Genomic DNA, 15,302 nt, shown 5'->3' with positions numbered 1-15,302 from the left:
AATTTTAGCATATGAAAAGAAATTTTTTGTTGAATTTTTTCTCGTCAACATTTCTTAGAGCATTTAAAAAATCTATAATCATCGTCAAGTGTAATGTTAGCAGAAAAGGTTGCCTTGCTCTTGTTATTCAATTACTAATATAAAAAAAAATTTAGACATCACTGTATGAGTTATTACTGAAGCTGTCATGTATCGATAAGCATGCAGTGTTGAAAGCAAAATATAATAAATAATGACTTGCCATGTCGTCGTCAGGGATATAAAATAGGTGAATGTTTCGGTTTGAGATGTAAGGCTAAGCAGACACTCAGCTGTGGAGCCAAATTATTAATCTCGCAAATTTATGCGTACATGATTGTTTTTTCATAACGATGTATTTTTAGTGCCTAAGTGAAATTAAGAATCGGAATTTTTGAGTGAAAATCTCCGCACGTTTTATTATGGAAGGAAAAATCAAATGCGCTTGCATACAGCATGCCAAAAGAAAAGTTTGTGGCTTTGAGGTCTGGATTTTAAATCATTCCGGATAATGGACGTCCGGATTTCAGACTTTGTACTGTATTAATAATTGAAGTTTGAATCTGAAAGCTGTGCAGATATATAATTTAAAATTTAATCCTTCACTAGTTGCAAGATTAAGAAATTTTTTTCTTCCCAAATATGCACAGTATCTGTCAGTCATAAGTTTGTAATGAAAGTTGTGTTCTTTTATGCATAACTGGAATGCAAGCTGAGCCCATTGATAATCATCAAAAGGTTAAATATATTTTGCATTGCTAGATTGCCAAACTGGGTTAATAATTCAATGTAAATAGAAATAACATAGCTGCCAGTTTTTCAGCAATAAAATTAAATTTTGCTAATAAAATTTGCACAATTAAGTTTTATTATTGAATTAAGAAAGCTTAAAATGTGCAGATTTCACACCCTCCCACTCCTAGTGATCTTTAACATAATTTTTCTTATTAAATTTTATTTGATCTGAATTATCTTAGTCTACTGTACACATTTGTTGAACATTTTGTGAAGATTCAACCAATGTTGTATCAGTTAATATTTGTGTTTCATTTTGTTTTGATCAATATGTGCAGTTAGTAGGTCCACTTTGAACAAGAAACATAAAAAATATCCATTGCGTTCATCAGGATTTGAATTCCAGATCTTCCAATTGTTATCAAAATGGGCTTCCAATTACATAATGATGGCATGCTCTAAGGAGGGAGAAAGTGTATTAAAAATGTATGGTGCATTATTATGTTTATCCACACAATAGTATCTACATTAATTATGAATTTTATTTTTACCATGTTTAAATGCACTTTGATAAATTGAAGCTTTCCTTCCCTACTGTGAGTTTCCTCAATATAAAAGTGTAAGAAATTATAAAATGAAAGTAGACGAAGAACATAGAAGTTAGAATATGTAATTAATATATTTTATGTCAGAATCATAATATAAATAGTTGGATTAACTGAAATTGAGCATTAATTGAATTTAAATCAATTTTGAGTACTTTTAATATGGTGGCACTGCGCAGCATGAAAACTTCTCAGAAACTACCAGTTTTGGGTGGGTGAATATCCTGAATTTTCATGTTTTAAAGTTTGCAGCTATGAAATTTAAAATACTGAGAATTTTCGTGTTTAATGTATTGGCCAGTTACATATGAAAGTATACTGAAACTAATGAATGTTGTGCATTATTTAATTCTTCTCTCTGTCTTTTGCCTTTAAATGTCTGTTTGTACACCCCAAAAAAAAAAAAAAAAAAAAAAAGGAAGAGACAGTTCTATATCTCCCATTCTCCTGGTCCAGTTGACGAAATTCGAATTATGTTTTTCATGTCTCGAAAGCACGACTTAGGATATGCGTTAGATTTATATATAGCATCATTCAACATAGATATTTTGATTCAAAATCGGACTTTTTCTGAAATGGCATGCCAATTTTTTTTCCCAAATTTCGATTCTACAACTCAAACTAGGCCAAATTGCAAAGTTTTGTAAAAATTGCACAAATAGTTTTTTAAAAATTAGTTCTCAGAATTTTAGCTCCTCAATGTTAATTGAATTTGATATATATTTATTAATATCTCCTTTTTGATTAAATTTACTTGATTCCTTCTTCCACAATTCAAAATTTAGCTTCATTCCAAATACAATTCGCCTATTTTTTTTATGATTTATTTTTAAATTTTGTATTTTAAAATAATTTTTATAAATTTTTCGAAAAATTTTGAATTATAATCTATAAAAATTTTAGCATCATCATTAATACATCCACTTTACTATCATCTTAAAGTAGATGTATTTCTAAGCATACCTGCAAAAATTTTTTTTTTAAATTTTTGTTTTTATTAAAAATTTCAAAGTTTTTTATTCAAAATTTTTGAAGATATACGTAAATTTATATATTGGCGTGTTTTGAAATTTGGCATATTTGTTGAAGTTGATAATAACATCAAATGTGGCTTAGGCACTTATGTTAAAATTATTTGAAAGTAGAAACGATGTACGCTGTGACTTTTTTCCCCACTCCTGCACAATGATAAGGAAAGGAAAATAGGTTGCAATATATTGAGAAGTTCGCCAAGTGAATTTCTTGGCGTAAACTGAATAAAATGTGCCAAGATAAATTTTTAAATTTCTCCTTAAATTTTGTACTAAATTTTACAAAATTTAATATTTAGGCATAATTTGAGTCGTTAAATTGAAATATGGAAAAATTGGTATGTTATTTCAGAAAAAAGGTTCCATTTTGTGTCAAAATACTTATGATAGAATGATGCTATATATCAATCTAATATATATCCTAAATCACGCTTTAAACACAATTTGAATTTCTTTAATCGGCCCAGTAGAACGGGAGATATAGATTCCACCCCCCTTTTTTTTTGCGTGCAGTGTACATATAGGTTTCTATAAAATTTCTATATGTATTCTTGTTTTATTAACACTTTTTATAATTTATGTTTTTCATATTTGCAATAATTAATAATTCTTTTTTATATAAAATATATATTATATATGTGTATTTTTTCCTCCTGTATTACAGAAAGCGAAAAATTGTAGAAATTAATTTCCTCTGTGTTCACAAGAAACTGCGATCAAAAAGAGTTGCTCCTGTTTTAATTAGAGAGATTACTAGGAGGGTAAATTTAGAAGGAATTTTTCAAGCTGTGTATACTGCTGGAGTTGTTCTTCCAAAACCTATAGGCACATGCAGGTTTGTAATATCTTATTACTGTAATGTAATTTGTGTAGTCATTGAAATTTATTTAAGAAGTGTTGCTTCTTAAGTTACTCTTGTTGTTTGTAAAGTTAAAGAAAGCTTTGTGTTTTAGCATAATAACTAATTGCAATTTATGCTTTTTATTTTGTTGTTATATTAATTATTTTAAAATTACTTCGTATTTTAGATACTGGCATCGTTCATTAAATCCTCGTAAACTTATAGATGTGAAGTTTTCACACTTGAGCCGTAACATGACTTTACAACGAACTTTAAAACTGTATAAATTGCCTGAGGTAACCATTTACATTTTTTTTTTCCATTTTCAGAACATTTGTTTCTCTGTAAAATTTATTTGCAACTGTTGTTTTCTTTATTCATTTAAAGACGCCAAAAACACCTGGCTTTCGGGTTCTAGAAGAAAAAGATGCAAAACAAGCTTGTGCTTTACTTTCTGAGGTAAGTTGTCGTAGTTTCTTTAGTATTTACAGGATATATCACTTTTATCTTTATATTTTTTGTAAATGGTAAGTATTTTCTGCATCTTATTTAACTGATATTTTAGAAATCAAGCATTAATTAATCTGCAGAGCCTTTTATTTCATAAATGCAGGTTTTGAAATACCGTGATTAAATTCTTAGATAAGACACATTTTAGTTCCCTTTATTCCTTTCTTTTTACCTTCAAAGTGAAAAGTGTCATAATTGTCACCTGCAGTTTACACATGGCTTCAGTTCAATATACTAAGTATGGTTTCAATTTTAATCATTTCTTGGTTTCATTCAAAATTGAAGTGATGTGTTTTCTTTTGCTGTTGAAACATATGCCATTGCTATTTTAAAGAGTGCACCAGTATAATTAATTTCTAAGGTAAATAAATTAAGAATAAGAAAAATTAATTACAACTAATTTGAGACAGGGTTGCCACGGTACTTGAAAAACTGGGAAAAATCAACGAATGCAAAAATTGGCTAAAAATATCAGGGAATTTAAATATTTTAGTCAAAATCTTTGGAAGCAATCACTTTCTTGGTGAATTATGTATGATGTGAGCCTTTTTATGGCAGCTGGCATGGAGCCAATCAGATTGTCTTTTAGAATGGCAAAGCAAGTTTCAGTAAATAGTAAATAGGTCATTTTGGTGTTGGCGACAATTTTCAGAATCGTTCCAAGGCTGTACCATATACTGGGATTTTACAAAATATTTTAAACCTTTTTTTTTTCCTTTTTAATGCCTTATTTGCCATTTTGCAGTAAAATAAAAAAATAGTAATAATTTCTGTTTAAGATAATTATATTCGCCAAAATATCGTTGATTATGGTAATTCAGTTTTTCATCTTTAAGTAATTTATTTTAATGTTATTCGTATCATTTAATGTGACTTCTTACTTCTAAATTTATTAATTGTTAGTTAATAATGCGCTTTCAAATTTCAGGCAATTTCTTCTGGTATCCTTCTGAAACTAATTCTAGCATTACGATAACATACCATCACAAAATTTAATGAACATATTTTTTTGCTTATGTATGCTGCTAAATAAATATAAAATACCTGAATTTATTTTAAAACGTCATTATATAGATTTCTTTCTTTCGTTTAGCTGCAAAATGTTTGCAAAAAAAAAAAAAAAAAAAAGACATTTTTTAATCCAGATTAGGCAGATTCTAATCTCAGTCTTCCATGGAGAAAACAACTCCTATTATAGTTATAATAGTAATGCTTTGGGGATTATATAAGTCGTATGTAATTAGAAAAAGTGTGTGTTTTCAGTTGGTACTGTAATTAATTTACCTCTCAGCACAGCAAACACGCACTATGTGAAAATTTGAAAATATAATGCTGATTTTTGTTGTTTGACTTCTAAATTAATGCTACCTAAATTTCATTTTGCCATGGGTTATGAAGAAATGCCCATTTACCATTTCTTTATGAATTAACTTTTAGGTTCTTGATAGAAACATCACTGTCTTTATGAATTCTCTGAGTCAAGTTTTTAAGTTTTAAAGTGATCAATCGTACTTTTTAATGCATTGATTTAAATAAATGAAACCATTCATTGTTCTCTAGAGAGAAAAAAAGACTGGATTAAAAAACCACTGAAGACCACAGGCGGGGAATATTAACTGATAATGCGTAGTACCACCACTGAAATTAGGATCAAACATAAAATACAATTCATCACTTACAATGTTTCCACTTTTGTCTGGATGAAATCATTTCCTTATAAATTTTAGAAGCCCCTTTGAATTTAAGGTATTTTTAACTTGCCATTTTGAAGTACAATTTTAAGTCGACATCTTTCCTCGTTTGGATGTTGAGCTAATTTCCATGTCTTCAGTTTCCAAGTAATTTGACATATAAAAATGTCCAGTCTCTTTGTAAACTTCTGTTTAACCATTTTCATGATCTGTTTGCTTCTTTTACATACTTTTGAAATATTTAACATGTTCCCTGCCGTGTGGGGCATAAGCGCCCCACGATAAACTTTCTGTTCAAGCCATTTGGTATTGTCATTGTAAAATGAAGAATTTTTTAAAAATTCATTATGCAGTCAATCATGGCCATCTTAATACTACTGCTGATGTCCTCATTTAATCTTGGGGCTTATATTTGGGTTCTTAATCGGCAAGAAACTGTACTGTAAAAGTTGCGACATTCTGCGATAGCTGTGTGGATAAACCACACTTATGTTTACCATGGTTTAATAAAGTTCATCGTAACATCCCTTTGTAATTGCATATAAACTTGAATTTAACTAAAATGTTATATTTAAAACTGATATATGTAAGATAAAAAAATTATATGTGAGGATGCAACTTGCTTGGCATAGTAATGTTCAGCCAGGTAACCACTGAAAAAACTGTTATTGTTAAACTAATTCCTAGAAAAATAATTTATTGGTTTGTTGTGTTATGCATGTTAAACTATACAACCTTTCCTGGATAATTATGATTTTTGTGCTATTTTAATTATTGTAAGACATACGCCAGAAACAAAATAATACAAATGTAAAGCTTGGGGCGCATATGCCCCACGCGGCCTGAACGGGAAGTCTTCAAAAAACAGTCTGGCAGGGAACGTGTTAACTGATATCAACATATCTGTATTCTTCATTTTATAAATCTCAGTAAATCATTGCTTTTGGTATTCAACTACTTTTTTAACATTTAAACACAGCAATTTTGCTTCCTTTGACATAAAAATTAGGAAGGAGTACCATTTTAGTTTTAATAGTTTTCATTAAGTAAGGTTCCATATTTTATAAATGTTTCTAGCATTTAGTAGATATTACCATTCGTTTGAAGAAAATAAAATGTTGTTACTCTAGCAGCGTGAAAAATTGAATACTTATCATTATTGACTCATAATTAATCAGTTTAGTTGTCTCATTCTTATTAAGGACGCTTTTTATAGTAATGGCCATTAGTGATAACTAGAGAGTTCTACTTGTGTTTTAAAGTTGCATAAATTGATTTATTATATTTTTTCTTTTTGATTGCACTATGAAGCTACATTGAAACATTGTTTTTATATGTCCAGAACATGAAAGAAAGCTTTCGGTCAACTTAAGAAACTGAGTATATTATTGCATATGGTTTTGTAATTTTTAGCACATCCAGCTAATAGTTGGAATCTAAAATGTTTGATTCCACACAACAATACATTTAAATTTTTTAGATTTCTTCAGTAATTGCATATTAACCGGTACCAACTAATACACTGCCAACAAGTTATTGGTGCATTTGGGCATTTTTCAGTTTCCAGCATTGTTTGGCTGCCACGTAAAGATTGAACACTGTGCCATTTTGTTGTGCCATCAACAAGTGTTACATGTGCATGAGCGATAAATTAGAAAAGTGTGTCCATAGTTCAATATGTCAAAATTTATGCCGAACAAAAGCATTAATTTTTTGTTTTCATTTGATGAAATCTGCTGCTGAATTGTACCAATTACTTTGACAAGCTTATGGTGAACATGCTTCATAAGAAGACAAGTGTGAATAATGGATTCAGCATTTTAGAAGTGGTGATTTCGACATTGCAGACAATGAATCTAAAAAACTGCCAAAAAATGCAAAGGTGTGAAATTGCAAGCATTGTTGGATGAAGAATGATTTGCAAACAAAAAATAACTCACCGAGTATTTGGGCATTAGTCAACAAGCTGTTTCCTATTGGCTATGTGAGATGGGAAAGATTCAGAAGACCAGTAAATGCATACCATATTAGTTTAATGACAGGCAAATGTAAAAGTTCAAAAACACATGACATTTTGCTTGCTTAGTATGAAAGGAAGTCGTTTTTTCATCGTATAGTTACAGGGAATTAAAAGTGGATTTATATTGAGGATCCCAAGTGCAAAAAATCATGGGTAGGCTCAGACGCACCATCCACATCGACCAAATCACTTTTGCAGAAAGACGATGCTCTATGTTTGGTGGAACCAGAGGGGTGTTGTCTACTATGAGCTGTTAAAAACCTGGGAAAATGGTCAATACTTAACGTCGTTATCAACAACAGTTTACTGATTTGAACAGTTCGCTGTTTGAAAAAAAGTCCAGAATACCGAGGCCATACAGTCATTTTTTTTCAAGACAGTGCTCTATCACATATGGCAAAACCAGTTCACGAGACCTTGGAAGCACTCAGTTGGGGAGGTCTACCCAATGCATCTTACCAGACTTGGCTCATTCAGATTAACCACTTATTTGCATCGATGGGGCATGCACTTGCTGAGCAGCACTTTGGTTCATACGAAGATGTGGAAAAATGACTCTATTAATGGTTCCTAGCAAAGGGGAAGATTTTTACTGCTATGATATTCACAAATTGTCCGAAAAATGCAAAAAATATATAAGAAGCAATGGAGCATGCTTTGAATAAAGCACTTTTTGTCATTCTTCCAAATTTAACATGTTTTTTAAGGAAAAAAAATTGCATCTTGTATTTGTACACCTGGTATATAAATGCAGTACAATAATCTATTGTTAATTCTAAAAAAAATTATATTGTGTAATAATTGAATGTTTTCTTTTTTATGCATAGTATTTATTAAAATTTGACCTTGCACCTTCCTTTACTGAAGAAGAGTTTCGATATTGGTTTCTTCCTCGTGAAGATATAGTTAACAGCTTTGTTGTTGAAGTAAGTTATGCTTTTATAATTTTGAGACCATTTCATATTGTTTACTGTTTATTAAGTTTAAAATTATAAATAAGAATCAGCTTTTATCCTAACATATGAAAAAGTAAATAATTATTTTTCATTAGTTTAAAAAAGAAAAGTAAACAATTAAATGCTATATGTAACATTTTTATGTTTCAGTCAAATGGAACCATAACTGATTTTGTAAGTTTTTACACCTTGCCTTCGACTGTCATGCATCATCCAGTACACAAAAGCCTAAAAGCAGCATATGCCTTCTATAATGTAGGCAAAGGAACACCTCTTACAGACCTAATGCGTGATGCACTCATAGTAGCAAAAAATGTGAGTTTTAATAGTTTTTTAATTTAACGGAAGTTTTCATTTGTCTAAACTTTGCCTTTGCTTTTACCCAAAAATGACTGTGACTTTTTTGAGTTTTTTTTCTTTTACATTTAAAATTTAAAAAGTTTGAAAATTTTTATATCTTACATTAAATTATTTTATTGTGATATAATGTTGTTTCCCTTCAGTGTTGTAGTAATTTTACAGAGATATCAATGGCACAAATGAGAATGAAAAGCTGCCTAATTATTTTAACACAATTTTTCTTTTATTTCTTTCTTTTATTGAAACATATTTAAGTATTTCCTTACCAGTTTAATTAACCCTCTGAGTGCCATGACTGGCTCTATCTGGGCATGAAATTATCTGTTTTCGTATAATTTAAGATCTTTTTCTTTCTTGCATTTTATAATAATGTAAATGGCATCTTAATGAATGTAAGTTTATGAAATTAGAGATTGAAATAAATAATAATACAAGCTTACCTAATAAATGCTATGTAAATCAGGTCTTCATGAGAGATCCAAAACTGTTATTTTTAAAATTCCATTTTTTTACTTCCTTGTACAAATTAAAATGGAAGTATTGTAATCGCGGAAAATTTTGGGTATCATATTTCAACGAAAATGTCCATTTTTACCGCTATCAAATGCAATTTAACGATCTTTTTGCATGACATCTCTACGTGAGAACAGAATAAAGGACTCTTTCCCCAAACGAATTATAAAACTGATTTAAAATGAATTCAGAAGAGATTTTTTCAGGCGTCTGTACATATATGTGTATCTCACATTACTCAAAAACGAGTAGCCTCAGAATGTTGAGATTTTGTAATGGTGTATTTAATTATGGCAAAGCATACTAGGGCTATCTGCCTAAGGTAAGGGATGCCTTCGTGGAGGACTTTCTAAGAAAAACTGGCTCATATACACATTGAGATTTTGTATATAGGACTGCTATAACATGTAGATGTGCACCTCCTATTTTGGTTACAATCAGCAACACCAAAAGTATATAAATATATGTATATATATATATATATCCACTTTGTGACTCAGCTTGGTGAGCTCAGTTTCCTTATTCTTGTATGTTTGTAAATTGTGCATCTTTGCTTTAAAAATAATTGAATTATCTTGTTCTTATCTTCCGATTGAGGTTTTTATGCCTTTAACCTGCACGTTATAGTTGTAGAATTATCAACAGTTTAAAAGTTGTTTAAGTGCGGCTAAGCCTAATTTTTTCACCATAACAGCCATATTTGTTTACATTTGAAACTTAGCAGAATAATGGATATGTTGCCAATCTAGAAAAACTAAGATTCGCAACAACAAATTAACGTCCCCTTTTATTATTGTGAATTAAATTATGCTTAATACATTCTGAAATTATCTAAGTTATTAAATTATCTCATATGTTGACTTAGCATAGCGTCAACAACAAATTAAGTCAGTTTCTACGCCTTCAGTGTTTTTTTGCTGAGTGAAGCCTAAAGTAAACTTAACAGTTTTATGCACTGAAAAATCTGCCTTCTTGCTCGCTGGCCGAATTGCTTGTTTTTGCGTAGAAACTGTAATTTTAATTGTAAAAATTGTTTTAATTGCATTTGTTGTTTTATGTTTATATATATTTCAATTTTTAATGTAGATATTTTTGGTTTTTATGTATTTTTGGCCTTGTCGCGAAGTGAGAACTGAATTAATTGAACGAGAAATGTATCTGTAACAAAATTCAAGGAAATAAGTTTAAATGAAAGGCAGGAAAAAATGTAATTTAATATTCCATAGAAGGAAGTCATGTGGTGTACACATCAGATTTTTTATTATTAAAAAGGTCTTCGGGAGCAATTTTTTAATACTTTTACTATTTTTTACTTTTTTTTTTCATATTTTTTAATTCATGGGCAATTATTGCAGTTTACATACTTTATGTTTTTCTTTTAATCTTTTTCAGATGGGATATGATGTTTTTAATGCCCTAGATTTAATGGAAAATAAAATTTTTCTAGAACCTTTAAAATTTGGAATAGGTGATGGAAATTTGCAGTATTACTTATACAATTGGCGATGTCAAGCAATGGCGCCAAATCAAGTAAGTTTCAAATAAATAATGATAATCTTAAATTACTGCAGTTGTGTAATATATTTTTAAAAAATTTATAAAATGTCTATTTATCTACCAGAAAAAATAATGTGAAATTTATCCCATAAACAAGAATGAGTTAAATGTTTGTTGTTTTTTGCAGTAATTTTTCTATCTCTAGAAAATTATTTAATTATGTATAAGTGATGAATTTATTTTGGATTTTGAAGGCAGATTTTGGCAGAGGGGGAATCTTCAGTATTTTTAATATTTTCTGGTCAACTCTTGTTGTTGTGTTTTGACTTATCTCATTTGTCTAACAGTAACATCAGAACAAGCCCACAAAATGCATCGTGGCAAGAAGTGCAAGATCGCGCCTGTCATTGGTAAGAGCCTTGAGCACCATACAGGTGACAGTACAGCTTTGCTCAGTTCCACCCCCAGTTTTGATGGAGAGCATCTTGGGGGGGGATTGGTCCAAGGGTCTCTCACCCCTCTTTTCCTACCACCAACTTCTCGAGAGGACTTCCAGCTCATTGCATAAAGAGGCCGCATAGCCCGGTCTCTGGTACAACAGTCAGCGTCACTAACTATTATCCCGATTGGGCGACAGTCAACTCTATTTTATTTATATTAATAATTTTTCTATCTTTTTATAGTTTATAATGTTTATAATATTAAAGGTTTTTCAAAAGTAAATGTTAAAGCAACTAATAAGCAACAAGAATTCGTATTGTTTAAGTAAAGACGTAATGAGAAATTGCTGTATTGGAGATGAATTAGTACCCTGTCCTCAGATGCACCATTATTCATTTTATTGTTAAAATAAGTATTGGCAGTGGAAGTAGTATATCAAATTTAAAAGTGTTGTATTTATTTCTAAAATAAAATTTTTAAAAAATGAATTTGTGGAAAGTTTAGGTGTATTCTGAATATTCCATGAGGAGATACTACAGCTTCCATTTTCATTCAAGGTGATCAAAGGAATTTTTAAAAGTTTTCTGTAACTGCGTTCTATGCTGCTTTGGAGTAGGAGAAATACTATAAGATTCTCATTTTGTAAATTCTGGAGTCTTCTGGTGCAATAGTTTGAAAGCAGTTTCTTATAATTGTGTTTTGTGATCCTTTGATTGAAAGGCTATAAAAAGTAATGTCTGGTCACAAATATTCGAGTGATTTTCAGATGTGCAGTACAGTGTCAATTACAATAGTTAGTTTCCTGTGTTTGTTAATTATTTTTAAATCCAAACAGTGTATTTATCTTCTTTCACAATTTCCCATTAGATTTGTTAGGTTGCTGATAAAGTTTTAATAACTTTGAAGGATTTACGATTTTTAAATTTGCTCATGAAAATTATTCAATATCTGATGTATTGGCACTGAATTGTTATTCGTTTTTTCCCTCTTTTCAGCAAATTTCCATCTACTTAATTATTTTTAATCACGTAAGTTTCTGATGCACTTTGCTGCACAGTTTTCTCTCTCATGATTATCTATGCAAAGAAAAACCCCAAATTCACCATTCTTCATGAAACCTTGTTTTAAATATAATTTTTTTGGTGAACATTTTTCAAAGTTTTTGTGTCCAAAGGCATTATGTTAAGACAACAGTCTTAGTGAATACAAAAATGTCATTGCTACTCAACTGAGCACAGCTAGGCATGCTGTTAGTTCATTCTGTTTCAACATGTGAGCCTGCCTAATTACTTTTTCGGTAAAATTTATAACACATTCTGAACCGTTGCTTTAATGTTCTAAATTGAAAGACTTATTGTGTACCCTTTATCTAATTATACATTTTCTAAATTTTATATTCATGTTATGTATAATAATTGTTTCAATTTTTTTTTTTTTTTTTTTTTTTTTTTTTTTTTTTTTTTTTTTTAATCTTTCCAGATTGGACTTGTTTTGCAATAGAACTCAAGCAATATATTTAGTGTTCAAAAGTCATACAGAACATATCACATATGCTTTTTACATGAATTTTCTTGGGAAAGAAGCAGCATGAATTCCTTTTATAATGATAGCTTCTATACATCTGCCTTGAAAAGATATGGACCAGTGTGCAAAGTATGGTGCATCATCAAAGACAAAGATGTATTTACTTGCTGCATAAAGTTTCTGCACAAGAATTAGTGATATGTTCTAAGTAGTAATAAGACAGCTAAAAGTGCTAATTAACTTATCTGCTGTGAGATATTTTTATTCTCACAGTGGGTCACATGTACAGAAGTGATATATTCCAGATAAAAATACATTATTATCTGTGATTCATGATATTCATAGACTTAATGTAATTATATATATTATATGCAAATTTCACTTCAACAAATTTACTAGCATGTTTTTGATTTATTTTCTTCTCTTAAAGGTTTCTCATTTTATTTTTTAATACATTTATGTGTAAATTTGCTAAAACAAAATTAAAATTGTTTAAATAAAACTTTATTGAAGTGTACATTTTAAAGATGTAGTATAACCATTTCAAAGTAATAAACAGAACTGAACTACTTAATCGTACATGATAAAAAATAACGTATATTTTTCCCCCCCATAAGCATTTGAATTTATGTTTATGGTTTACCCAGTTTTTAATTGTTACCGTAAAAATCAAATTGGAAATGCTGAAACAAAAATTAAGATAATAATTTATAGAGAAACTGAAAAATGTATTATATAATAATTCTCTTTGAGTTGTATGTCAGAGTATTAATTCCTTTTCTTGGCGTGACAAAATTTTGTGCTCTTTCCTTAAGTCTTTTTAAGTACATATTTATATAAATTTTATGCAAAATGTTTGGAAGTTTCAACTAATTGAAATTTTATGAAGAAACAATTTGTCAAAATCTTTTTTGCTTACTTTCAAGCTAATAATAATTCAGAAGTCAGTTGTATCCAGGAATTTGTATTTTAAAAATTGTGACTTTATTTCTGAAATACTGTTCCAAAAGGCAAGATACTCATCTAGTATTCTGCTGAAGCGAGATGCTAAAATTTATTGATTTGACCCTTACATGCGTGATGTTACACTAGCATCCATTTACACACCTTTAATCCATTTACACATCTTAAATTTATTAGTGTTGATTTAAAAAATGAAAAAAGGTTAAGCATTGGTAGACAGTATTAAAAAAAAAAGTGGTGGGGCTGGGGGTGTAAATTACTGACACACTTTAGTGATAATTATTAGTTCTATATGCATTGGAAAACATTCACCAGAAAATGGAAAATATCAGAGGTGTTGTTCAAACAGATATATTGGTGTTAAATTATGAAATGAGCAGTAGAAAATTCTGCGTGAAAAATACCCCAAGCAATTTTTGTGAACTCTGCTTTAATTACATAATTATTAACTAAAGAGTTCTCTTTCATGTTGTTAGTATTGAACTGGGTCAGTTAAAATAGATTCTAAGAGCTAATAATAATTAAATGTAATTTTTTTCATAACAATAATCTGTTAATTTGACATACTTGGAAGAAAAGAAATTCTTTATTTTTAATTTCCAATTAACAGCATAGAAGTAACAATAAGGTTTAAAAGTTTTTAGAATTTGTTTATTTGAGATAAATTTAACAGTAATGTGATTTAATCTATATTATGAACTGTTGATTTTAGGAATTTACCTAAATTACTAACAGTTATTAAAATTGAGAGGATAAATGAGGATAGCATTTAAGAAACAAGTGCAGTTTGCACTCATAGTATTTATGTGATAGACTCCAAAGGTTTAATTTTTTATTTTTTCATAATTACACTTTGATAGCAGATGATTTCACAAAGTTAGTGCTTGCAAGCACTGTAGAATTATTATCTGCTGAGAAAAAAAATATTAGTCCTGATTTCGTGATTCATTATTTCAGGATTCAAGTTCAGCATTTTTGTCATTGGCTAATTCTTTTAGGGGTGGCTGTGTGTTCTCATCTTCACTTGAAAGCCTGAAAAATAATCAAAAGCTTAACAATTCCTATTTATTTATTTCCGTGTGGTAGCATTATCTTTAATGAATGTTGGGTATTGAGAATTATTTCATGGTAGAATGTATAAAATGCAATTATTGCAGTTTCAATATGCCAGTATGTTGATCTTATCATATTTTCAAAGTGCAAAGTAATCCTTTTCAAAAGCACATACCTACATTTTTATTTAAAACAGTGGGGGAAATTGGTTTGATTGGCTACAAATGCAACTCACCTAACTTGAATCTATGAGGTCTAGGAACTCAGCTTGAATTACCAGAAGGCCCACAACTTTTAAGTACAATATTAGGGAAAATATTAATTTCTTTTCAAATAATTGTTGGTCCATCTATCTTAATTACTTTCTATGAAATTTGCCTCTCATTCAAGCTTTTAATGTTTGCATGATGTGTAAGATGGGATGCTAAAAGCATCCTACCATGCATTTTTTAATAATAATAATAAAAAGATGATGTGTCTCTTAACTTTTCAAATTAGTTTCAACTTATAATTCTTTAAATAACTCTTTTAAGAATGAATGTTT

At 29.6% G+C, this 15,302-nt stretch overlaps 1 protein-coding gene across 1 annotated transcript in view; it reads left to right on the top strand.

Annotated features, from left to right (window-relative positions):
• Positions 1–13,259, top strand: part of Nmt (N-myristoyl transferase) — a 51,340-nt gene extending 38,081 nt beyond the window's left edge. The window contains exons 7-13 of the mRNA XM_035349932.2: positions 3,054–3,224; positions 3,418–3,526; positions 3,618–3,689; positions 8,279–8,377; positions 8,558–8,722; positions 10,673–10,810; positions 12,698–13,259. Of these exons, the coding sequence (XP_035205823.1) occupies positions 3,054–3,224; positions 3,418–3,526; positions 3,618–3,689; positions 8,279–8,377; positions 8,558–8,722; positions 10,673–10,810; positions 12,698–12,718 (775 nt within the window). The 3' untranslated portion in view covers positions 12,719–13,259. The remainder of the gene's footprint in view (positions 1–3,053; positions 3,225–3,417; positions 3,527–3,617; positions 3,690–8,278; positions 8,378–8,557; positions 8,723–10,672; positions 10,811–12,697) is intronic.
• Positions 13,260–15,302: the final 2,043 nt, after the last annotated feature.

The sequence above is a fragment of the Stegodyphus dumicola genome, chromosome 5, assembly GCF_044657685.1.
Source record: "Stegodyphus dumicola isolate Sdum_Otavi_A_Nest chromosome 5, ASM4465768v1".
Lineage (NCBI taxonomy): Eukaryota > Metazoa > Arthropoda > Arachnida > Araneae > Eresidae > Stegodyphus > Stegodyphus dumicola.
This window is presented reverse-complemented; position numbering and strand designations above follow the sequence as displayed.